The following is a 27,819-nucleotide window of genomic DNA, read 5'->3' as shown; positions in this document are numbered from 1 at the left end:
CTCCATTACTTGCAGGTTTTGTTGCATGTATGGTTATCAAGCATTGTGGTCAATTCGAGTACTGTAAAATATAACCTCCTCTCTGTTCCTCTCTACTCTGTGTCTCTCTCTGAGCATCTCACCCCTCCCATTCCTGATTTACACTTCAAGCACTCCCGAGAAGAGGCGAGAGAGTAGTAGATACCCTCAGGTTAAGAACCATGGCAGTAAAGTAAAAGTAGAAGAGGACTGGCAATTAATCAGCTTTATTTTAGCCAATAATGAGCATTTAAAATATACCCCGATCAGCCCCAATCCTTAGGATCAGCTTGGGACAATTTATCACATATCACACCCTCTCTAGAGCCACAAAAGGCTTTATACACCATTTATCAGATATGTACTGGTGCGCCACCTGTAAATAGATTGGTGAAGTTCCGGTTATAAACTTAACAAGAATGTTGACTGAACATTTGGGACTTAGTTTATTGGCTAGTCTATCCTCTGGAATCAACTACAGTATATTAAGTATTTACAAAATCTTCATTTTACACAAGAAGCAGATAAAAATTGCATCTCAATTTTTCAAACAGTGGCCCAAAGAATTCATACTTGGCTACTACTTTTCTTTACAGGAAGTTTATTTTTACAGAAAGCAATGTCTCCCTTTTCATCAACATATTGGTATGCATTAGATTAAGTCTATGACCTTTGCTGCTTCTGCAAAAAAAAAAAAAAATTAATCAGACACAGTTATAGTGCATGTAAATGCACTGATTGTTGGCACTAGTCAGTTTGTCTTTTGGGGGTATTTTATGGGTGTTAGCCTTTTACCACATTTATTACAAAGAAATGGGGAGAATCCCTGGCCCACTTGCCAATTCAGTGTAAAGGGCTAATCATGCTCTGCACGTACCCTTATGCATACGTGGACACGTGAGGGGTGCACACGTTTTCCTATTCATACTTTGATTCAAAGGTCTGCCATTATGTCCACATAAGCCAGATTTTTCTAAGCATTGTGGTATGTACTTTGAGTGCACCCTCGTGGACCTGGGAAGATGAGAGAAATTATAGACTAATGCAGACACACAAAGCATAATTAGCCAATGTGGGTAACATACATTAACATACCAATTAAAAGTCAATATTTGGTCTCCAATCCATTATTTGTGTTTGTTTGGCAGTGGGACGGCACCACATTCATGAGTTAGGGTCAGAAACCAAACCCAGATGTTTTGGTATTATTGTAGGTAGGAGTCAAAAGAAAAGGTTGTGAAGCATAAAAAAAAGATCTAAATATAAATAGTACATGCACACTGTTTCTATTTGCCACTACCATCTGATTTTTTTTTTCTTTTCTAATGTCAGTGTTCACACTGCAGTTTGAACTGGTCTCCAAGAGGCTCTCCATGAATTCTTCACAGGTGCTCTGTAGCAATTATATGCAATGATGGACACAATATGGAAAAGAAACGGTAGCAACGTATCAAAGAGCCATACTGCTGTATTTAGATGACACATTCCCTGGCTGAATAAAGCCAGTGTAGTTTTCCTCTGGGCTTATCAAACTAGTAAAGCATATAAACAAGGAACTGTGTCTCCGGTCATGTGTAGTAACACAGTGATGTCTCCCTGACATGGTGCTACTCTCCAGATGCAGCTGGAGAGTTGAAAGTTTTCTTGTTATCTGTTGTACTTGACATTGGCCACATTCATTACAGTATATCACTGAAAATAATGGTACAGAGTCTGGCTGTCAGAATGGATAAACGTTTAAGAGAATTTGCTGATTTATAAAATCCTTTATTTTTGTGCCATAATAATTACACACAAAACATAATATTAGAAATGAATATGTTTAAAAAAAAACTACTTAATGCCCTTTCAAGTATATTTTATAGGCAGTTTCCGGTGTCTTCTCAGCATGTGTGTATAACTTAGGACAGCCAGTTGTAGGAAGAATTTATATAAAATGATCTGATGAATGCATTTTTCATAATGAGTACAGTTTCCAACATTTGGAGAGAAACGGCCATTAGTAATCAGCTGTCACTGGCAATTTATGCAGGGTGTCATCAACTTCTATTGTTTGATAGACAGTGTTTGTGTGCAAACATTTTCTCCAGTTTGCATTGGTAGATGACAAAACATTTTCTTTCCATCTTCATCACTGCAACTCTGAATCACTGGGATGACTTGTATTGGTAGGCGCTGTGAGGCAATTCTTTTTTGCATTATGTTCATCATTTCTAATACAACAGAATTATCCCCTGATGAAATTGCAAACTATTGGTGATGTTCAAAGGAAACATAGAGCAGAAATATCCAAAACCTTAGTGTTTACAACTATTTCTCCAGCTTCTTTGTCACTATAAAGATTGACAGACCATAGGTGACTTTGGGGGTATTAGGAATGTGATGCCTTTTAATCCAGAAAACTAGGTTGCACAAGATGCAGAGCATACTCTAAGCCTGACTGGGACTGTACTCCGAACTTGACATTGTGGTCCTCCTACTAACTCCAAAACAGTCGTGCAGATTTTTTTCTCTCATGTTTCATTTCACTCAGCCCAGTCTGGCATAAGTGGTGTGAAGTAGTTCGCCGCTGAAACCACTGAGTGTGATTCAAGGGACAGCCAGTGAAAAGGAAGAGAAATCATGATTGACTCCTACTCATAGAGATTTTTAGGTCATTAGATTAACCTACCTCATTAGAGATTTCACCCACTCTATCATTCACAGATGCTATTTACAAAATGATATCTCATGAAAAGCAGCAATATGCCTAGACCCGTCATTAAATTCATGAAATATTAAATGAATTGAAAGCAGGCACTTTAACACGCTCGCTTTTTGTTATTGTTAGTGATATAGTTCCTGTGCAATGGATAAGAAGCCATGTACTGTATATAATAACTGAACTTCCAGGTACCTGCTCAGGATGAATCTACAGTAGTGCGTGACAGAGAGTGACCTTATAGTGGGTGTATTTACTGGACAGTCTATTACTACTCAGCAGCAGTGACCAAAAGTAAAAGCACTCAGTTTGATATACCACTGGGATCAGAAACCAATAGCAGAAATACAGTTGAAAGTTAATAAAACTCATGAAATTAAAAATGTCCACAAACATTAGAAGTACCCTTTAACTGTTTCTCAGCATTTTCAGATAAAAGTTGTTGATTTGTCACAGATTCATAGATGAATGACTCCTGCGTCCCCAAGGGGACTCAGCAGGTATTCGGATTCAATCCAGAGCCCTCTGGGTGAGAAGGAAATTGGAGTTTTCTATTAGAAAATAACCAGGCATGCAGTCAGAGACAAAGGAGGAAAAAAAAAGTTGCCAACAGGCAGCCAGAAGTAAACAACCATGCCAGTAGAAGCCACTGTGTCAGTCAATATATGGAGGGGTGAGTGTACAATAGGTGTAAATCAATAGTTTTATTTGTTATTCATCCAATTTATTGTATATCACTGAAGATCAATATCAGATAAAGTGAGAAAATGAAAAGTTTCTGCTAGTGTGTCTCATTTTCTATTCAAAGACAATTTGAAGTACAAAAAAAGTAAGCGATGTTATTTTTAAACATCTGTATGTGTTTGTCATTCAAACCTGGTGTTCTGTTGACAGGCAGATGCTGTACTATGAATAAAATACAGTCAGCTCACTACCGTTAATTTGGTAGTCGAACCCCTTTGAATAAAGGTCTGGTTTCTTCTGAAAGTTAACTTTGGGCTCTTTGGACTTTAAAAAAGTCAGTCTGCTGTACAAGTGATATTAAACCAAATTTATACAAACATGGCTTCTCCTCTTGTCTGTTTTATTTTTCAATTTATACATCTTCTGTGCACTCTTTACATAGAGTGGTGGTACAGATGGTATGAGCTCAACATTGAACAAAATTAAAACCGCAGAGCCTGTGCTGTATAATATGTCTTTTCCTTTGCCTTTCTAATGATTTATAGTTAGAAACGATTAAACTTTACGATGTTTTTCATTAATAGTCCATCATTTTTAAGAAGTGTACCCATATGTGGCATAATTTCAAAAGCTATTTAAGCATGTAGAAGTAACCCTTCCTCGTACCAATTCATATGGCTGCTTAATACTCATAATCCATCAAATATCCATTAAACTATATGAAAAATAGGTTGTCAGAACTCAGCTGAGGCTATCATTTAGGTTTTTGGGTCTTTTGTGGAATGAGTAACAGAACTGCTGCCAGTGTCTCTTCTTCTCTCACTGGAATACCACTGAGGCCTTTTCTGTGGTAGCATTACAGCAGTTCTCTGATAAACATAGGCAACTGAAGACTTCACAGGACTTAGGGTGGCCCCCTGCAGTGACCTCCAGCCAGCTCCTGATGGAAATCTAACCAAGCATCACGCCCAATTTGAGACTCCAGAGTAAACAAACAGGAGTGCTCTTCAAAGGCACAGCAGCCACTACCAGACTAGAGGGGGAGTCGCTCTAGCTGTATTTACTCAAACACAGCCTAACACATGAATATGTTTATTTAGAAAAAAAATGAAAAGTAAACAATAGTGTGAAAGACAGATGAGTGGATATGAAGTATTTAACTGCCATTCAACAACCTGCATGCATCTGTGGAATGAAACCATTAACCCGTTGCACTATAGTTAATAATAAGAATCATCTGTATTCGGAAACGTTATGTCTGTTATCTGAAGGAGACAGGCCTATGAATTAATTCATCTATAATTTGAGAATTAGACAAAAAGATGCTGAGACAAACTATGAAATTCCAGGCAGTACACCCACATTTATAAAAAAGGTAAGATAGTTTAACAATAAGTGCTGTGGATGTGAATGTAATGTTAATGTTACTTTCAGTTGAATATATTTTGTGTTGCTATCACAATAATTCCAGGATTGTCTGTCATCAATCATCTAAATCTTTCCTAGATGTTCACTAAACAAATGTCACTGTACTAATGTTATCTGATGATTTAGCTAACTGAATGATACTTTAGTGAAAATGTGAGCTTTTGAATCACTTGCTGCTCAGCAGTGCAGAGGGACATGGACACTGTGAACAAAGCATGGATGCATCATAGGAACTGGGTCCTGGCCTCTAAGATGGCAGCCAGTCATTTAAAATGAAAATTGTTCACCTGGTGCATTATGTAGTATATTCTAAGTTAACTATTTTAGTCAGCTTTTTTTGTTTGTTATTGTTTTTTACTTCTTTATTAAGATATTTGTTTTTTTAAGTGCTATATAAATAAACCTGACTTGACTTTACACTGGGATGACATCATTAAAATACAATTCAATTTTTGAAGTTCTGGGACAGTTTTACAAATGTATGACAGATTTATTATACAAAAAGCAATAACTTTGAGGCATCCTATCAACAGTTTTAAAAACTATTTCTGCTGCAATACCACAGGCAGCCACTGGGAAGAAATTGGCAGCAATTTTGTATTTTTTTTTTTAAATACATCTTTGGTGTGAACAAATTACATTTTTTACCTTCAAACTCACCATAGAGGAAACAATGGTACAAACTAATGCCTCAAAATGCTTAGATGATATGATGCAGAACAAAAATGAGGCCAAACTCTCACTGACAAAAACAAGACACACCCACTGATCAGAGGCCAGATATGTCAACCAGCTTTTAGTCATATCTGTGGTTAACTTTCTTCTAATATTTTGTCATTAAACATAAAACAAAAGTCAATCTTGTTGGTCAAGGTATCTGTTTATTGGTCTGTATGTACAGTATACTTAAAAACTACATACAGTATACCTCTTTTTTGATAAGGCTGGATTGCAGTGTACGTACCGTAATGCATGCATCTGCTGGGCAGAGACCATGCCCCTGGATGTTATTACAGTTTAATTCAGTGTTAATTGGCACTATCAGGTTTGCTCATTAATTGTTATGCTTTTAATTCACCTCTTCTCAAACCAGCTAGCGTGCTCTCTTCTGTACTCCCTTGTCCTCTAAATCACTCCATCAAGCTGGTGAGCTTAATATCCTGCACTGTCAATAGCTACTGAGAGGAAGGAGACTTTATGTTCTGTAAGTCTCATGACGGGCACTCTGAAATGCTGGCCCTAGGGCAGGAGCTCAGACTCATTCTGCAAACGCTGGTCAGGACAGTCTTGAATGGTATTGGCTTTCCTAGGTGCTGGTCTGTTACACTGTAATTGTGAGAGCTACTGTATCCCTGACTTACCCCAGTGATCTTATTTGTCAATTTTTTTTTTTTTTTTACTGAGTAGGTTAAAGTTGCCACACAAGGCTACAATACACAATGTTTCTGTAAAACAGATTCAGTCACTACAGTACAAAGTCTGCAGCTTTGATACTTAACATATGGGTTCATGTTTCATCTCTTACCAGCAGTCAGTATGTAGTAGGTTTCTCTTTAGTAGTATAGGAATTTATTACCCATAACTAATTAGTTTAGCTTGCCCGAACCTAATCACAACTGATCCACAGGGTAGCAGATCAGAAAAGACTCATGAGACATGCTGTTATGGAAGGTGCGGACAAATTTCGTCATTTATGTACAGTCATTACTTTATTGAGGAGCAGCACTGTTGGTATGAAATTTGTACTATTTCATGATACAAAAATTATTTTTGTTTTTTCCTCTTCATTATACAACTTACCATGCATACTTATGGCACACCAAACTGAATACATCATTTTGTTTAATAGCTGAATAGCTCTGTATTAAAAGAGTATAGTGTGGTGGTTTCCTATAATGTTGTAATAATTCCTATAATATTCATAGATGCTGTCACTCTGAGCCTGTTGTTATACAAAGGTCTAGACAGATACTCAGCATGAACCTTCGTGTCTCAGGCCACTTGCTTGCATGGTTGCTGTTGATGTCATTAATTGAAACTGACCACTGATTTATTTAATATGCTGTGATTCAGCAGGGCAAATACTCACAGCTGTCAAAATCACCTCACTGTACTGTGCAGTACTTTTAGAGGCCACCTAGTTAGCCACTGCATAAAGACAGACCTGTCTGTAGTCCTGACACCAATGATCACATATGTGATCTAGTGATTTGCCATTCTACTACTGCTACAGATCCAGCGGATGAGGATCAGTGTTTCTGCTGTGCTATTGCACAAAGCAGCTCCCGCAGGGGTAGACGGCCTTCTTTGGATTTGTCCACATCTCTGCAAATGTCACTGCATAGAAGAAGTGTTCTTGATATTACTGACCTCCAACTTAACAAGTTCTAGTCCCTGGAAAGGGCTTGGTAGACTTTTTATGTCTTTTTTGAAAATCAAGATAGAATCTAATGAAAATGTTTAACACATATTAGATTCCTCGCTGACGTATTGCTGTCTGACATGATCAATAGTACCATCCCAATGTATTTACATATTAATATTGCATTGTTTTAATGAAAATGAATAGTGGCAGTTAAGTGGGCAATTAGTTTTTGGCATTGACTCAAAAGACCAGTTTATTTCCTCTATTTTGTTGTTTGTTTTTTATACAGTTTGTGTTTGTGTGTTTAGGTGAAGGAACTGATGGATTATGGTTGTGCTTTGTAATTGCCGGCAGTCAAACCCATTTGGAGAAGGCACCATACTTTGTAGTCTTAGTTGTACCTATGTCATAGACTCATGGAGCTCAGTGCCCTGAAGGATTTGTATTTTTAATGCTCAAAGTTAACATGGACATATTGGTGTGTGTGTCTTCTGTGTTATGGCAGATGCTATGTTACTGGTGGCGGACAGACTGGAGGGCCCCTTCAACATTGAAGCAGTCATACAGCCAATTGACATCAAGATCTCTGAGGCCATCATGACCATGCAGGAGAACAGCATGCAAGTGTCAGCTAAGGTATTTTATCCTGAACCACCTTTGTTCCTCACAGTTTGATGTGATTTTTTCCCCCCTGAAAGTTCTATATTCTTACAATGAAAACTCTGTAAACTGATGAAAACATACTTACTTATATATTTTATAAATTAATGCAAATGTTGCATAAACAAACCAACAGACAGGACAGTTACAATGTTACAGGTGGGGGGAAAACAGGTCATGTAACCAAATAATGAATGGACATAAAAGGGTTATCGTCAGTCTAAACGTAGTTATTTTTAATTATTGCAACACTTTATTGCCCATACTGTACCTTATGTTTGAATGTAAATACAGTACATAGAACACAATGACAAGCTTCAATACACAACCCTGTTTCCTAAAAATAGTTTCATAATAGCAAAAGTTTTGAATGAAATGTCTATGCCTAGGATGCAGGATGCAGAATGAGAACTCTTTCATCCCAAGTGTCACATTTCCCCCCGAACATCATTGGAACACCATTTAGTAGCATATAAAAGTGTATTTAGGAGACGGTTTAATCTGAAAGAGACGCTACTAATTTTCTCTTTAACCTCTTTAGGGTTCAAATTGCTAATCAGTCTCTATGGCCTATTTTCATTCTAGGGCTACAAAGAATAGTGTCAATTACAAATACAGCCATCTTAAATTGCTGCCTGGTCCATGGCAGGTCATGTCACGTTCTTTTCCACATCAAGAGGTCTGCAATTTACAGCTACACCTATCATCTATGCAATTGATGCTACATCCTGCCGAGGCTGTGCTTGGCTGACAGATTGCTTTGAGATTACAGTCTTTACCCACATTCACATTTTAACCATATGTACAGTAGTCCTTCCCCAGTCCCCAAGCTTTGCAGAATATGTCAGACCATATTGCCCTGTACCATGATTCTTGCTGCACAAACCCCCTGAAAAGCTGTTTTCTTGTGTTATGTACAGGTTAGTGAAATTGCAGTCAGGGTGAAGAATTGATAAATATCACAGAGAAGACAGCCTCCTGTCATTACAGTGCTCTGTCACTTACTGAGCAAGGGGCTAGCAGACAGGCCAGACAGGAATGCTAAGGAGCTGTGTCATTTGGGCTCTAATAGTCTGTAGAGCTCAATCTATTCTCACAGCGAGCCTCTATGAACCGCGCTCTCATTAATGTACAGTACATGTAAAGTTCAAGTAATAATACATATGCACTTCTATTTTTGTCCCAAATTAATAGTAGTCCCAATATAATAGTATATATATATATAGTATAACAGTATAACAGTTTGTATTTCAGGAACGTTTAATAGTATTTTAATTTTATTTTAGTTTTCATTAATTTAGTGTTTGTTCAAGAGTACAGTGTACAGTGATGTACAGTTTCTATGTAAGACTCATCAATCTAATACACAATTCTCCTGATAGGAATTCAGAACGGCATGGGTCTATTAAACAAAAGATCTTATCGGTCACATTATAAGCAAACATGTTCATTTGTTCCATGTACTGCCAGTTTTTTACATCAACTAAAAAGTAACAAAATACTGTATCAAGGGTTTTCTTTTTCAGGTTTGTTTGTCACCAATGTGACACTTTTTGTAGAAGGAGACTTGGGCACCGATAGATAGAATTGGTTCCAGGCGCTCTGTATAATTTTTTATCTCAAATCACAGACCAGAAATGGTGCTGTGAGCAAACTGACAGAGGCTTTTCAGGGGAAAAATGTCACTGGTGTAGGCAAACTACAACTTTTGGAGGGATCAAAATAAATGTGTATTCAACAAAGAAATACTGTAGACTTAGCCCTGGCTAAGTGCAGAATTCAGGCAGCTTCACACTCCCAATAACCTGGTTTCTACCATAGCTATTCTGTACTGCAACAAGAGAAAATGCGGTAATGTTGCAAAATGAGGCGATTTTCTCAAAATACTGTGAATGCTAAACACTTTTTTAGACACTAAGCAGTCTGTATCCTTGTTCACGCTTGTCTTGTGCTTGCCCTTCTTGATACTGTAGTAATTGTATCTCACTGTGGGTTGTTTTAGGTGTTTCAGGGCTGTGGCCAACCAAAGCCATTAGGAATAGGCAGGTCTGCACGTGGCATCTCAGATATGTTTAGTGTTCGCTTCAGACCCTACGCCCCTGAGGAGAGGCCAACCACAGCAGCTGGAACAAGCCTGGATAGATTGGTATGTACAGAGTCAAGATACCAAGCCCAATACTGTGAAGTGTGGAAAATATATAAATAAATGAATAAATTGTTCAATAAAATAGAAAAAGAATTTGAATCAAACTCTATAAGCCATTTTATTTGCATTAGTATTAAATGGCAATTAAGTAAAATATTAATTGTGATTGTGAGGTTCTTGGAAAGAGATGACAGATAAGACACAGTAGGGCTTAGTCAGATCACTTGTATGACAACCAGAACATTCCAAAAATAAATCTTTAATTGATCGGTTTTCACTTTCAGGCCTAATAATTCTAAAGCAATCAATACATTATGATTTTATTCAAGACGTCTGACTTCTACAAGTAAATGGTATTCAGCACTCTTCCTTTTTTTGTACCGTATTTTAACTCAATCAATTTTCTAAACTTTACAGAGCAGCATTGAGATTGTCTGAAATATTACTGGTATTATTGGCATGTTGAGGATCAGCTTACCAGGGTGTGAGTGCAAAGGCTATAAAGAAATAAAGGGGCCAAAGTTTACAGGAAAAAGTCCACGTTGGTGTTGTCCATATACAGTAGACCCCAGGTTCTGAATAACCCGCACCACTCCTGTATTCAGTAAAATAAAAAAAATCATAAATACAAAGTACATTAGGAAACATTCCACAAAGTGTGTATTACTGCAGAAAGAGCAGAAAAAGAGCCAAAACCAATGCAACAATCTTTTATCATGAAATTATCATTAGCAGAAAAATGACCTATTCCTTGTCCCAGAATTTGTATTATGTTGAGAGTCAGTCTTGAAGAGACTAAAACTAATTACATTTCCACCCACCACGCTTCAGGATGATGAAAAATCCTATGACATTAATTGAGGCTATAAAAAGATCTATCACACCCCCCTTGCCACTGAAACACATTGTGTGGGAGGCTGTCTGTGTCAGTTCAGTACATAGCGACACAGAAGGCCTCAGGTTGACAAAATGTTAAACCAGGACCACACAACATCTTGTGTGCATCTTTCCCCACTTTTACTACAAATGTGTGCCATTGTGACACCTCCAGGTGCTGACAGGAGCCTATTGAACATCACCTTTTAGATGTGGCATCATAATATGCCTGTGATAATAAGAAAAATAAAAAATCCATAAGCTTTTGCATTTATTTCCCATATCAAGCCTTATTATTGTCATGCATTTAAATTTGTTAAAAGAAGGAATGGAAATGAAAGCAGAATTCTGTGTATAAGCACAGTTAACTAGTTGGATACAATACGACAATCGGTGTTGTATAAATTTGCACTAAATGTTGTCTAATAATTCTTTATAACATTTTTCCCTGTTCTATATTATATAAAACACATTTATGTGTTGGAAATGTAATAATTAGTCCAACTGGCAAATCCATTTATTAAATACAATGTTGTCTTATTAAATAAAAGGTACAGTCGATAGCCTTCTGCTATATGAGTTGTTTGACAGAAATACTGTAAAATGGAAAATATGCAGGAGCAGAGAAGCAGATTAAAAGCTGCAGAGAGTACTGTGCCTGTGAGTGGTCTGTACTGCCAGAATACTAGCTATAATCGTAATAATTTAAACTACAGTTAAATGTACTATAAATCTTGAAGTGTTATTATTGAATTCAGTACATCTTAACGTAAGCCCCTTTTCCACTGCCTGACACCGGTTCAGCTTGATGCCACATGCCATATTTGTTTCCCTATCAAATGTTGGTACCTGGTACTATTTTTGGCATCACCTTCACTGAGGTTACAAGTAAGCTAAGGCGATACCAAACGGGGATGTGTAGACACTGAAGACTACCAGTTGGTCAGAGAAACTGGTCACTACTGTGCGGTGATCTTGCCACCCAGATATATTTACATGTGATGTCACCTCTCGCTCGTTCATAAAGTAGCTGCCACTTCTCTGTCATAAATGTTATAGAGGGGTCAAATTTATGGTATATAATACAACCATTATCTTACATGAACCACCACACTGTACATCTTATCACATAGCTCATAGATTCCTGAATGTGATAATACAAGCACAATGGCTACAGCTAGCTGACACGTTAATGTGTCATCACATCTCCGAAAACTTCAGAGCAAATTTTGTAACTGGCATTACTTGGATAGATTGGCTACATATTTGAGAACTAGATGGTTATTTTCTTGTCTGAAAACTATTAAAACTTAATAAATGGCATAAGAACAGCCCAGGATGAAAATTGTTACTGCTTTCTGCCTGCCCTGCCAGCGTAGTTTCACGAGTTCCAGCTTCGCTGTGACAGCTAGCTACACTGCGGGGGTCTACCTGGAAAACAAAGCAAGTTGAGTAGAGTTGAGCCAGTACCAAGTGGTGGTAAGGGAGTTATAAAGGCCATGTTTGAAAAACCTAACCAAAGTCTTTTCTTTGCTTCATGACACACAGACATCAAAAAGGATGTTAAAGGGAAAAAATACTACAGTAAAAGGCAAAGTCACATTTAGAGAAACTCCACAGGTTTCAGTAGGCTAGATTTAATAATTCATCTTTACATGCTCTCAGGCCAACATCTTGTAAAAGATGAGAACATTTCTTCAAGAAAAGTGAGTTGCTCAGGGTAAGATTTCTTACTCACTTCATCACATCTTACTCACTTATTCTGTCTGCATTTTATGAAGGAGCTTCTTTACAATACTGAAATATGTCTGTGCCAGACACAAATGCAGTATGCCTATTTTGCATTGAATAAAATAACTACTGTTATTAGACAACTTTAGACCAATTCTCCATGTAGCGCTGCTGTCTGTATGCAGGCCGCCATATGTGCATTGCTGAGATTTGAAAGCACCAGGATTTGAAACTCACAAAACAAAAATTGTTGTGGTGAAAAAACAGGTTTGAAGTGTTAAATCTCATATTTAGATGAGGCTGGAGGATGGGATATTTCACTTGCACCATTTATCCTTTAACGTTTTGCTTGACTAACTGATAGACATACTTTTGCTCCTACTTTCTTTCTATTTCTTGGATGCCCAATTAAATCTCTTTCTTCTTCATTTCTCTGCTGCTCCCAGAGGGTTGTCTGGAGGACAATGCAAGAAAGCGTAAGCCTTCCATTCTTCCTCTTACATTCACCAAGTCTTCAGTCTTGTGGAGTTTTAATTAACCTGCACATAGAGCACCACTCCTTTATGTTATTCAGAGTTGATATTGATTGCTTGTTTGTGACGTGGCTGTTTATTTACTTTGGTTGAATAATTTGTTTGTTTTTTTTATTATTGCCTGCAACTGAGCTATAAGTTGCTGAAGGTCAATATTTGAAATAGTCTTTCTCTGTTTCTTATTTTATGTAAAGTAATTTAGATTGGCAGCATGCTCATTCAGTGGTTAGGACTGTTATTGCCTTATAGCATTAATGCGTTTTGAGTTTGTGTCTCTGCCACTGTTCATCCTGTTTGAATTTTGCATTTTCTCTTCAGGGTTTCCGCCATTCAAAGACTTGCGTGTTTCCTTGCTTTTTCCCCAGTGCATGCTGGGATAAGCTTGTGCACCAGCTGTGGCCTTTTTATAGAGATAGAAAGAGAGTATTCTCTATTGTTTGATGTTTTGCATGAGTGTTTTGGATTCTAAGCATAGATGGGCTAATTATGAACTGATTATCATTCAAAAGGAGAAAAGGATTTTGTTGAGCAGGGTCTCTGACAGTTTTAATAATATTTTTAATCATTTTCAATGACGTTGTGATTATGTCTAGAAATGTTATTATGATGGCTTTTTGTAGTACTTAGATGATCTATGAAAGGACCCATCAGCAATAATTTAAATCACCTTGCAGCATGAGTGCATTATACTGTACATTGTGTAAGACAAAAATAACACACTGCAATACACCGTTTACATCCTGTCAGAATAAGTAACAAGATGCGTGTCAGTGCCTTCATTTGTTACATACACACACTAACTGCAAATTTGTAAACTCCCACTATTATTGTACTACATAAATATAGTTATATTTGTAATATTTTCTTGCTTTTTTTCTAAAATTTTCAAACCATGGTCACAGAAGGCGAGATTTGTGTACTGTATGTGATTATAAGCTCTGGTGTGTTACGGCAGCAGTTAATTACCTGATCAGTAACCAGAATCAACTTCAGTACCAACTGTGTAAGTGACTGAAAGGTCAAAAGGTTCTGTTCAGTTGTGGGATTCATCTTTGATCAGCTGTTTTGATAAAAAACCAGCAAAGACTTCAGGCACAAAAACAAGCAGCAAAAAGATTTGTAAATAAGACTATGATTACCTTTGAACATTGAGGTTATGGGACCTGAAACTCTTATTTACCATTACTCCTATTTTACAGTATATGTAGTCAACAGTGTTCCCCTTTTAAATGTGCTGGTAGTGTGTTTCTGTCTTTGTCTGTTTTTGGATAATTTGTGCTAATGTATCTTTAACATTCCAGTCTGTCTTGGTGGGTTTATTTTAAAGAGATTAAAGAGATTTCTTAGTTGCATGAGGGCAAAATTTACTGTAAATACAAATTATATTAACACTACCTGTTTGAGCATGAAAAACAACTTGATTTGTGTTTTGGTGTATGAGTGTCTTGGTGTATTTTGCCTTGTCTGTGATTTTTAATTTACTGTATAATGTATATTAATGGGTATGGTGCTATATTGTTAACGCTGAAATCTGTCTATATGGTTCTGATTCATTTCTATGACTGAATAACCTGCTCGTTCTATCTAAAAATGTCCCAGAACAGATTTTCCACAGTTCCTCCGTATACTGTAGTGTTGTCCAGAAGAATAGTACATGCTCACATAGATTTTGTTTTTTGATTATGTATTTGCACGCATATTGTTTTTAGGCATACCGACTGGTTAAAAAAATCTAAACTACTGGCGGCCCACAGAGGCTGTGGTGTTTAATTAAAAAGGATAGCATTTTTAATATTGGCAAAATCTCAGTAAAGCCTCACAGGGCTCCTAGTGTGACTGCACACTCTTATCGTTGTTCTGCAAACACCCCCTTCATTAGAAAACACTGATGAATACTGTGTGATTGAGACACCTCTTTACTCTCACAGTAAAATGCTCTGTGCAGCATATAAAATGTTATGTTGATAGGAAGCAACACAACTGTTCCATCTGCTCATTGCAGTCTTTATTCATTGTTGAGATAAATGAAAATCTTGGGTGCATTGTATCACATTGGAACACACAGTATCATCCACCATGTGTTCCCCATTAACACGTATGAGGTAGTTGTCAAGATGTCCACAGCCTGGGTGTAGAACAACATTTATGCTCTTCATTTATTTTGCCAATGATAAGCAGATGTTTGATGAAACAATTCTGACACAAATGACTTTGTCGTCTGTCAGATTAAACTAACATTGCTGACGGGACATTACTGTCAGTTTTTCCATTACACAAATGCTCGCAGGAAAAAAATGGGATGGGTGTCCCCAAGGGGTCGCCTTGTTTATTTGACCAATTTCTAGATATTTTGAGCTTCTCTAATGGTTTGCTTGTTGCTGAGCACTGGTGAAACTGGATGCAGGTGGAAAAGAAATAACTTTGTCATTAGCAGTGGCCAGGCTTTTCTCCACGCTCTGTTTCACATTGTTTTAGTAGATTTCCAGGAAACAATCTGGCAAAGGCCATTTTTCTTGAGAAAAGAAAAGGATCAAGTAAATGATCAGTGTTTTATTTCTTCAATCAATCACGCTAATCCAGTGTTGCATGTAGACTTTAATGTGCTTTGTTTTTGTGGCCATGCTATTCAGAGAGGACTAAAAGGTTTATTTTTGATTTAGGGAAACCCTGTGATTTTTGAATGCATGAAGATAAACCCACGGAGAAATTTCCCTCACATTCTACTCTATTCAGTCATTGAGACACCACTCCACCCAGCGCAATTGCAGACACAGATGCCATTTATAACCAGTGGTAACGTGGCCAAATTAGTTAAATCCATGAGTCATGCAATAAAATGGATCCAGTTACAGCTCTAATGAAATTCTGGCATATACTACAAATCTGCTCTCTACAGTTTTTTTCTCTACATTGGCCACAATTTCTGTGAAGATCAGCATGCAAAAAAGTATACGAGTAGGCATGCTGAGCTAATGTTTTCGCAGTGTCAACCACGAGGTGTGATGCTGTTGGGGTTTTCTAAACTCGATATTAAATTGTGCTGACAAAGATCTGAAAGACTTCCAGGCTTTGACCTAAAAGTTGTGAGAGCCAGTTATTGATGTGCCCCAATTCAGCTCCACTCGTGCTGTCTGTGAGTTGGTTTTACAAAGTTTAAGTCTTTGTTCATGTAATGTTGAGTGTACAGACTCATTGGAGAAAAGATGGAAGTTAACCTATTAATTCATCTCTGAAAAAGACATTTTACATGAGATTTATATATATTTTTAGTGACTTTTTTGTTTGTCTCTGACACTTTACTCCTTAGCCTTGTACCATTAAAGGTTATTCACTAGATTTGAATTGCTTAAATGTCAAAATTAAAAACTGGAAAAACATGAGATGACCCCCAACTTTTGACTGGTAGTATAAATTCATATATAACATACAATCATCCCAACAGCTTCCCCATTTTTTAAAATTTTCATTCGATGCCTATTACTGACACATTTAAATAATGGGATGGCGTGAACTGGGTTGTCTCAGTATTCACCTCCGGTGCTTAATAGGGAGCACTGAATGTGTCTGTCCAGAGGTAATTCTATCTGTCAAAAGAGATGGAAATCTGACAGATGCTGATGCATAATCAGCCGTGCTCACTCAATAGAAACCTGTCTTTGAAAAATGAATTAGGATTAATGTTATGTGGACAGACACAACAAATCGATGTCCTTTGTGTTTCAAGGCAGCTTCATCACATTACTTATTACATCTCTGCTTTGTCCCATCTGTTTTACTTCCTCTGTTAATTTTGGACAGGTTGCACTTATGCATCATGTGTAGTTAGATGTTTATGCCCTGCCTCTTTAGCTTCATTGTGTACTTTTTCTTATGCTGAGGCCGGTCTTTACAATTGCTTAAAGATGTCTGTACTCTTCACAGTAAACAGTCTTCTTTTCAGTATTTTAACACCTCACAAAGTTAGCAGTGTTCACACAAGCCGATGCATCACAGACAGTGCATGAAGCAGTATTCTTCATATTGTAGATGTGGTTGTTAGTGATTTTAATGCTCCAGTCTTTCACAAAAGCACAGAGTGTCGCAAAAATACAGTCCAGCTCACAGTACTGTGTCAGGTGCCTGTTCCTCCTGAAGAGAATAAAGAAGGCTGACACCTATTGTGGTGGACAGCTTCTTGCAAGATGTGCACAGTATGGTGCAAGCTGCAGGGAGATACACTGGTAAATTACAAAAGCATTGTGATGTTTTGTAGTTTCCAGCTCCTCTGTCTGGTCTTTTTTGCAGACAGGCTTTTGCTTCTTACATTTCTAGGAACTTGTGTTTACAAATCTTAGTCTCCAAGAGTGCTGTGTGGATTTTATATTGACAAAGTCCACACTGTTTGAAATTTTTTGACTGAGATAGCACAAAGACGTGCTGTCAGATATTCAGTCTTATCTCCTCAAGCAAAATGAACATCACTGATATCCTTATACATGCCAGACATGTGGTCTTTCTCTCAGATTTCAAAATCATGGTTGAGAAAGCCCACATGTCTGACGTTGTGAAGTGTGCATGGCCTTGCACCACACAGATATATAATGCAATAGAGACAATGTCATTAGCTGGGTGTGAGCAGGTTGCTTTATTTTGGAAAAAAAAGTAGAAGACAGATATTTTATATGCCTGCATGATGATGAACCATAAGCCTGGCAACCAAGGAAGAGGTGCTGGAAGCATGCCATTATAGTACAGTTTTATGAACATCAATACATATCAGCATCACACATCACATATACTACAAGCAGGGAAATGATTAGATATAAATACCAGCAGTGTGGGCAGTATGCATTGTGATGATGTACACACACTATACTGTAGCATTTTTAGGATGCAGTCTGAATAATTAACCAGTCATGACAGTGAATGAACGTTTCTTTGTAAAACCGTCCACTGATGTGATCTAATCATGTTTTTTTTATAATCCATACCATCAAAAAAACTGACATTTTCTGTCATAAGCCATTAATTTATTAGATCCCCACAAAAATTCAAGAAAGTTCAGCACTACCTAACACATACATGCCTTTATCTGTTCCTATAGCACATAGTCTGAGCACCATGCATGCTGTCGTTGTGTAAGTGGGAGTAGTTCCCCATCTCAAGCTAAATTTGGGCCCAAACTGGTCCACCAAACCTGGCTGCTTTACCCTCTGAGCAGCTTGTCAGTAGATGTTGCCAGAAAGCCACAGCATGTACTGGAGTCTGCCTTACTGGTCACCACCAGACTCTTTAGCCCACTACAATTTCTCATGACACGGTGTTGTTGGATGATCTACCTAAAGGTAGAAGATGCTTACTGTGCTTTAACAAAGCACAACCTTATGAGCTAAACTCATCCATGTGGGTAAGCAGGCAAGCTATAATAATAAATAAACCACAGTCTGCCCAAGGAAATCCTATTTAGTACATTATTCAAAGCACTGAATCACAAAATGCAGGGCCATTGTGTCTGAAGTAAACTAGCCCAGTTGCTCTGAGCATAACAAGAAACTGCCCATTCTGTGTTGGTTCCCTTTGGAGATTTTCCTGCTTTTTAAAAATCCGTCTTAGCCACACTTTATATAATCCCCCCAGTGCACAGAGCCAGACTGGTTCCATGAGAACCTTATGTAGTTCCTGTTGATGTAACCTAGAAACTGAATGAGTTTTAGTGGTCCTGCAGTCCATCCCTGCCTACGTATCAAGGTTAGATAACTCTTCTTTGTGGTTGAGATTGCTCCGTACAGCCGTTCTAGCAGTGCTACAGTTCTGCAGTGAGACACAGCTTACTAATCATACTTCATGTATTCGACTGTGAGCCCAGATATTAATGTATGTTTCCATTTTGATACTTTACTGTATTTGTCAGCTTATTTAAAAAGTTGCATTAATAGCTTCATGTTACAGAGAAGCATCTGTTTCTATAAGTTTTCCCCCAAATGGTGTCGCTACCCTTGAGAAGGGACGCAAAACCAGCTGTGTATGAAACTTCCATCTGTGCTTACATTAGTGAGGTCATGGTTTGTTTAGCATGGATGTGCTGTATCCGTATCATTTGATGCTCAGTTTTACTGCTTTATATTAACATGACTTCAGTTCTGTCCAAGTATGAATGTAATAATACGAAGGCAAGACAGTAAAACACAAAGATAAAGCAGTGTTTGGTTTAGTCAATGTCTTGAGTGGAGTCACAGTGAAGAGCTTTGTTTATTTTTGATTTATTTGACGATTGATTTATTTTCATATAAAAGTTTTAGATATATGCCTATAAGTGCAGGGTTAGAGTGTACTGTACTGTGTGTAATTCATAAAAACAGAAGTGCTGGTCAGTGCTACAAATGATGTTATGTTTAATTTGACTGCAGTTATTACAGCTTGAATAAAAAATAATTTGCACATGCAGAAACATTCTTTGAGCCTGTGAAACAATTTCCAAAGACATAGGTGCTGAAATGCATGCAGGTATTTCCACTCAAATTTTCCAAACTACTTTATTAAAACTTTCTATTTATTTCATTGTTTTTACATCACATAGGATAAATAGATCAAATTGTGATTCTGTCAGATAAACTGTTGCTAATTTTAAAATTAGAATACAAATCCATAGGCCACAGAAACAGATATAAAATTTTAAGTCTTTAATACTTGTCTTCCCAAAGGAATAAGTGAAATGTTTGCCACTGTGCTGTGTTATTTTCACTTATTTCTAATGTAAAGTAACCAGCTCAAGAGATTTTCTCACATTTGTCCCATGTTTGCTGTGAGAGGAAGAAAGTGAGATTTCATCCCACACACAGTTTAACTTAGTTGTTTTAAGGGAAATAAATAATAACATTGTTTGTTGTTGGAAAAAAATATATACAGTTTTTAATCAGCCTACAATTTAACATTTAAATATTTATGTGTGGTATTGCACAGTATTTTATGCAGATGAGTGTAAATCATAGGTGAAAAGGAACATTTTTAAAAAGACAGAAAACCTTTTGATAGTTCATGGATGCACTGTATGTACAGTATACACATAATGTATTCACTGGTGTGGAATTGAAGCAGCTCCGCTCAGCGAGCAGGCCACCTCGGCTCTGTTAGAACTGTTTGCTCAGCCAGAGCAGGAAACATGATGTCAAGGCTACCAGAAGCAGTTGGTGGATATAAAAGGGCACTTTTTCCTTTACAAGGTCTGACAGGCAGCTCTGGCTGGTTTCTGAGTGGATGCAGGAGTTCTTCCAGACCGGCTGGTTTCTTATTCTGTCTTTCCGGTTTTATGCTTCTAATGTATTCATGTGCTTGAGCCTGATTACAGCTGATAACTCTTGACCTTTACACACTATATTAGACACAGGCCTGCACCAGAATGCAAATTTGAAATAAACTGTCTGTTATCTTTAGTTTAGAAATGGAAAAAAAAAATCACTTTTTTGGGTAAAAACAAGGAAGGAAAAAGCAAGATAAAAATGTAAATAAACTGAGCACAGCATTGTGACTTCATTTTGTCACGGTTCTTGTGAAAGTAAATTTCAATATTTTCTGTCTAGAGTATAAAAAACTAAAATGCTTGTCATGGTGTGATTGCTTGTTTTGCACATTCTGTATGTGGGCTCATCGTATTTCTGTGCTCCCATTGAAGCTGTATACTTGAAGGTCTAAATCTAAACTAGAAGATTATCTTGTCAAATACAACAGTCAATAAAGTGTAACAAGTACTTACCCTTTATTGCTTTACTGTAAATATAATTACATTGATAACAAGTGTGCGCACACATACAGTACACGGTGCTGTACAAGCTATGAAGGTTATTGGATAAAACAGTTTCCAGTTGCCTGCAGTATTAACTACTGCCTGTTGTTGGACCTAGCAGGTGTTCATAACCTACACTAATAGTATAATTAGCTGTAGACATGATCAGGAACAGAAAAGACCAGTTCACCTGTTGTGAGAGGTGGAACAGTAATAAAGTCAAGTACTTTTACTCTGCAAATGCGCACTACCTACCTTGAATTTACAGCTGCCAAAAAGTGTTTAAACATTTAATCAATACACATTTGCATCTAAATTCTTGGGTCAGCAACAGTGAAAATAGTGGCGAGTTATATCTTAGAAGTTGAGCTGTTGAAGGAGACCTCATGTGTGAGTTTCTGGAAACCACCAGACACTTAGCCTCACCAGATATTTTTATTTCCCTTGTCAGCCGTTCACCCACACACCTTAATATCTGGTTGTGACAACTGCTCTTGTCTATGTGAATCGCATAGGGCCAGTACTGAAGCTGTTGCTGTTGCTGACTGGCTTGGTCCTGTCACAGCAGCAGCAGGGCTGGGCTCTTTTCAACTAGAAAAATCTAACAAACCCATCTGAAACATACACATTATTCCTGATATAATGGCCATATATTTGCAGACTGCTGAGCCCTTACAGTCTGTCTGTGCGGGTATTACCTTGACCCTCCGAGCTTGTCAGCATGAGTCAGTTAGAAAACTCTGCCTCTGAGTGCTGTGGTTATCACCAAAGCATCTACCTCTTCCCAGCCATCAGCTTTGATTATCAGTGATTCCAGTGTTGGAAACATTTCAGTATAAAATGAATGTTTCTTCTCAGATACAAACATCCCAGAGTTCCCTGTCTCTCAAAATAAATAACAGTCATGCAGTCAGTTTCAGCAGACCAGATTTTTCTTATCCCACACTGAGAAGGTTACTTACTATAACCTACAATGCAGTCATACCAGTCGTACCTATAGTTAATCACTCATGTTAGAGTTCATTGGTACCCCATTGCTGTTACTGTATGTTGTGCTAAATATGATTTATAAGCATGTACATTTATAAATGTTAATTGCTTTTAAAATAATAAAAAATATATAAAGATATTATATAAAATATAAATCTATTGTATTCACTGCCTTTATGGTGTTATACCAACAGTGATCTAGAAACTGATTGCGGTCTGCGTGAGCGAGCAGGCTGGTAAAGACGTCTGCATCGCCCACTTTATCTCCACCTACAGTTAATTTTGTCAAGATCAAACCATCATAAAATGCAAAAATAGCCACAATGCATATGCTTGTGGTAGCAGCAAAGGTATGTGTTTGTGAAACTTTATATTTTGAGGAAATTGTGAGTGAGTGAGTGACAGCAGCTCACAAGGTCAGACTGACTTTACCCGCTGTCAGTAATGCCTGTAACATCACTGAATGGGACATCATCATTTACCAACATGAGGAGACTGAATACACTTTGAGATCATCTTGTATGTTTCTTATGAGTGTTCAGCTCTCTAGACTCATACCAGGGGGCAGTGGCCTTTATCTTTTAGGCTCTGTAGAGTGAAGGTTACATTGTACCCAAGTATTGTCCTCTTAAAATTTCATCTTTGCTTAACCAGAAATGTAAATGTTGCTTTTATTTCACCACCCTGTCATGTGATCTTATTATTAGTCCTTGTTTTACATGTCTTTTTTCCCCCCATTCATCCCAGAAGCGGGTGTTGTATGAGTCATTTGAGGGGACTGACAAGCTGGTGGTGCGTGTTTGGTTGTGATTAATGCTTTCTTCTGAAACACAGCGAGTCACAGTGGATCACATTGTTTTTGTGAAATTGATTAAGATGGGCTTTGTTAAAGGTCTATGTGTCTTCTTGAGCAGGGAAGCACTGTTGTTAACAAAAACGTAAGAAGGGGCAGATCACAATGTCAACCCCGCTCCCAGTCTTTATACAACTCTTGACACAGTGACAACCAGGTACTACAGTTTGAAGATAGACAGAAACTACATGCACCTACTCACAACACAGATCATGTTAACGTAAGTAAGCTTTTGTCTTGGCAAGCACTTAGCAAAACAAACAAAGAAAAAAGATTATAATGAGAAGCTGGATGGATAGCAGGTGGATATGACCTGTGAAAGTCCTAATTAAAATTAGTGGACCTACATTAACATGCATTGCTGGAGGGTGCCCTACATGCTCTGATAAATCAACAACCACTTGACGCCACTTCCAAGCTTCAGCAAACCAATGAGGTGGTGGGCTGTGATAAAGCTTTGTTTGAATTAAATGTTTAATTCAGGCAGTACACAGAGGAAAGGAACGAACAGAGTAGTTGAATTTGAATCTGCAGCTTTTGAGGAGATTGTCTGTTTTCTGTTATGGCATTTACTTTTAGATTATTTTAGTTTTATGTCTAGTTGTTGCCTAGTTTAGTATTGGTTTGCATAGATGCTGGATACACATCAATAGTTTTGAAAGAGGGTAGCTCTAGCTCACCCGCTCACCCTGAGTGAATTAGCCCAAAGTGTTTTAAAATGTAATGTTTAGATCACCAAAATCCTTCAACAGGAAAACGTTAGCAGTGAAAACAGTTAAATGATAGCAGCAGATATCTTCTGACAGGTATTTTAATATAGCACTCACATGACGTACAGTATGTACATTGAAGGAATTACTGTTATCATTCCTGTTCTCTATACAGCCTGTGAAGAGATGCCTTTGCTGAGCAAATACATTGTGATCGGCAGTAAGTGCACATAGAGCATGTTGAGTGTAGTACAGTATTAAGTCAAACTTGAAAGGTCAGTGTAGGCATAGGAACATGATATGCTCATCATAAAATGTGCAGCTAGCTTTTTATATAAATGACTCTCCCAGCAAACTCACTTGCAATGTTTAAGTGTAATTACTGTTTGTATAATACTGGTGTTAGGCTGGCTAGCTACTTAGTGTAATTCGACAGCAGATAACAAAGTGAAAGATGATTGAACATATGTTGTGGTCCTGTGGCAAAGTCAAACTGGAGTTGGATAAACTGGAGGCCTTTTACATCAGAGCTATTCTGGGTCCTCTGCTGCACTTCTTATAGCTCAAACATCATGTCATTTACTTCTCATAACTTCAGAGAAGTAGCAATGTAAGGAAAGGTATGGTTACATCAAGTTTATCCATTTATTTTAAGCATTATTTATGTAATAATCACAATTTGAAAACAATGGATCTAAATGAGAAAAAGCTTGTATTGCTGTTCTCAGTCTCTTCTGCCAATGTGCCTATAGGTGATATGATCACTTATTTAGAGGTCTCTGTAAAGAAGTGCAGCGGTGAACTCTAATAGTGAGACAAGCAGAAACACTGAAGGTTCAACTGCATCCAGTCCCATGGCTGCGCAGCACAGATGCAGTAAAAGCAGTAACTATTCTAGCAGGAATTAGACTCACGGCCGTGGGTGTCTTATGTGAAGTCTCATGGTTAGATGTTTGTTTTTACAATTCAACCTCAGTACACACTATGTATGCATGTTTATATGTATTTATGTGGGTACCATATGATTGCATTTATTTATAAGTTCATGTGAAATATTTCTGTTTGCAGACACTGGGTTGTCACAATAGAACATATCATTATCACCGTCAACTATGCAGGCACGTTTTGATCAGATCCATATTCTGCTGTCAGTGCCAGAGTGCCATCATGAATCACAGCCACACCACTGTGTGTTACACCTAACCCGCTTTGGTGTCTCCATGACAGGATTACCACATCAAAAACGAGGGCAGTCTACTGCAGTGGCATGCTGTTGGTACAGGCCCTTTCATGTCCTGTTAAGACCTGAGGCTTCACTCTGTGCTCCCACCCAAATCCCCCGTGTAACTAGGACACAATGAGGGTTGTGTGTTCACTTAGAAATGTGTGTGCTTGTTCTTTCAATTCTCTCTTTTTATTTTTTTGTGCTATCGCTGACTGCTACTGAGGTGATAGCAAAATATCACATCACAAAATACAAACACACACAATGAGAAACAAATGCTCAAACTTTAACTGGAGGATCAGGAAAAAACAAATTATGTTTTTCAGAATAGTTTTTTTTTTTTCATGGTTCCCAGAATAATAATTTGCCATGAAAGGCAAAATAGCCTCTTAGGTCTTTCTTTGTTTGTTTAGCTCTACAGAGGTCAATAGGTCCAGAAACAGTTTCTGACCTAGTATAACCTGTTAAAGGGGGGAAAACAAAACCTCCAAAATCCACAGGACATAGGGGAAAAAAAACCTCTGGAAGAAGACATTTAAAGGTTTTTCCTCATTCGATGTCAGGGAGTGCAGTGGTCATTGTAGGTTGGAATGTGGCAATTTCACAACATGAACAAAAAGCTGTAACAGTTGGTAGAAATACAAAATACAGCAGTGGAATTATAATTCTACAATGGGATTATAACTGATCCAATACTAATGCAGCAAATCCTGTATCATAAGCCTAATAAAATAAGTCAAAGAATGAACCCATGTAATTCTAAAAAAATATTTTCAAAATCAGTTTATCACATTATTCATTGTTTACGATGCTGCCTGATAAGTGAGGTAAGGGTTTTAACTAGATAAAGGCTGGCCACCTTGTAGTCAGTCCAGAACTGACCTCCAAACAAGACGCATACTGGCTCCAACATGGAGTGACATTATGTCTGACAGCTGACATTACTGAAAATTTTAACCCTTTTTTAAATATCTTGTGTATGTAATGAACACCACCACTATTGCATAACAGTAAAGTACTGTACAGTTGCATTTTTAGCATTATATTATACAGTAGTCACCATCTGGATGCTATACACAACCCATGCTCAGTGTCACAAAAATACTAATTACAAATCTTGTCTATTTGTCTGTCTGTTATATCTAGACTTTCATTTGTTTTTACCCAAAGTCCAAGACGAATGATGCCAGTTCATTTGAAAAATCTTAAAATGTTTGACCAGTTAAACGATGAACTAAATTGTCATTGTTATTATTATAATAATTATTATTATTAACGTCTGCCTTTATTTTTGACAGCACATTCAACCCTCCTGGGCATGGATGAGAGCAGTCTTGCACAAATCTGTGGAGAGATGCTCTGCCCTTCTTCAAAGACGACTCTTTTCAGCTCCTCTTTGCTCGAGAGGTTTTGTTGCTCTTTCTTCATTTTTAAAATACTTCAAAGGCGTTCTATGGATTCAAGTCAGGAGACATGCTTGACCAAGTCATAGGAGTCACTTTTTTGTTTTTAAAAGCTCTTGGGTGATTTTTGCAGTGAGTCTGGGATAATTGTTTAATTTGGAAAATGTATTTTGTGCCAAGCTTTTTGAGACAGATTAATCTTTCATTCAGTAATTGGGTCTACAAACCTGCCTTCATAGTGCCTGTATGAGCATCCATTAATGTCATTTCCCTTACAGCTTTTTGCACTGAAATTTCCCCACTGTGGGATCAATAAGGTTCTACTCTACCCTACTCATGCTGCCTCATATCAGCACCTTCCCACCTCCATGTTTCAGGTTCCACTCCAAATATGCTTGATCCCATCTAGTCCAAACAAATTTTTTTTGGTTTCATCGAACCAAAGAACGTGCTGCTTACCTGGCTGTTTTTAGCTTTCAAGATGGGTAAATAGTGAATTGTGCATGGTGTTATTGATAGTATGGCTCTTCCTGTACATCCTAACCACTGCTTCCACTGTGTTACCATATGTTCTGTAGTCTTCTAATACTCTTGTACCATCTACCATCTTTATGAAGTCTTGAGATCTGGTTTCTTATTTGTTCAGACAAAATGTGGAGGCATGTTGCATTGGACACAACAAGCAAAAAGTTAAGAAGGTTCTTTTATAACCTTGTTCATGTAGTTAGTCTTAACTGGAAATCACAGGTAGCGAAATCACTTATGTTGCATCAAGGTTATATTTTAGGATCTGTATTAAACATTTTATTGAGCACAGGTATGTGATGATGGTGCAGTGGTTAGGACTGTTACTTCTAGCACCAGAGGGATCTGGGTTTGTACATCTTAGCTAGTTGGGGCCTTTCTCTGTGGAGTTTACATGTTATTCCATGCCTGTATAGGTTTCCTCCACGTAGCCTGGTTTCCTGCCACAGTCCAAAGATACACAGGTTTGATTAACTGCCACCTTTGAACTGCCTGTAGGTGTAGATGCATAAATGGCTAACACAACAGCTAAAATCTGCTAGTGACATTTGATTTGATTTGATTTGATTTATTCTTTCAAGCATGTAAAGACAGTTGATATATCAACACATAATTTTACACATATCCAACAAATGCTAATCCAATATCAATTTGCTTATACCTAGTACATGCTTGAATGGAGTAGGAAGAAGTCAGACTTATCCTGTCCTACCCCATGACATCATCTTACATCATTGGTTTGCAAGCAGTATCTCTACATAGATAATTCTCTTCTACACCACACAAGTAATATACTAAAAAATTATGACAGAGCGTTTATTCATACATAATTACATTCTTTTAAATAATTATCTTCTACACCACACAAGTAATATACTAAAGAATTATTACAGAGTGTTAACATTCATACACCACACCCACAATGTTCCATCTAATTAATCATGTAGCCTGTTCTTGCATATATCTTGATTGACACATACCTTTATATTTATGTTTAAACTCATCAATTCTATTACTATTTTTTATGTCCACACTTAAATTATTCCATAGTTTTACCCCACTTATGGAAATACAAAATCTTTTTTTGGTTGTACGTATAGCATGAATTTTTAAATTTAACTGACCCCTTAAATTGTATCCCCCTTCCCTTTCATTAAATAGTTTTTGAATTCCACCAGGTAATAAATTGCTCCTGGCTTTATACATAAACAC

At 37.5% G+C, this 27,819-nt stretch overlaps 1 protein-coding gene across 3 annotated transcripts in view; it reads left to right on the top strand.

Moving 5' to 3' along the window:
• The window catches only part of gpc6a (glypican 6a), a 137,685-nt gene that overhangs the window by 95,885 nt on the left and 13,981 nt on the right, over positions 1 to 27,819 (top strand). For 2 of the 3 annotated variants that reach the window (XM_020606777.1, XM_020606763.1), the window contains exons 5-7: positions 7,702 to 7,832; positions 9,859 to 10,002; positions 13,056 to 13,085. In XM_020606777.1, the coding sequence (XP_020462433.1) occupies positions 7,702 to 7,832; positions 9,859 to 10,002; positions 13,056 to 13,085 (305 nt within the window). The remainder of the gene's footprint in view (positions 1 to 7,701; positions 7,833 to 9,858; positions 10,003 to 13,055; positions 13,086 to 27,819) is intronic. The other variant, XM_020606771.1, reaches the window with a different exon arrangement.

The sequence above is a fragment of the Monopterus albus genome, unplaced genomic scaffold (assembly GCF_001952655.1).
Source record: "Monopterus albus unplaced genomic scaffold, M_albus_1.0 scaffold4.1, whole genome shotgun sequence".
Classification (NCBI taxonomy): domain Eukaryota; kingdom Metazoa; phylum Chordata; class Actinopteri; order Synbranchiformes; family Synbranchidae; genus Monopterus; species Monopterus albus.
This window is presented reverse-complemented; position numbering and strand designations above follow the sequence as displayed.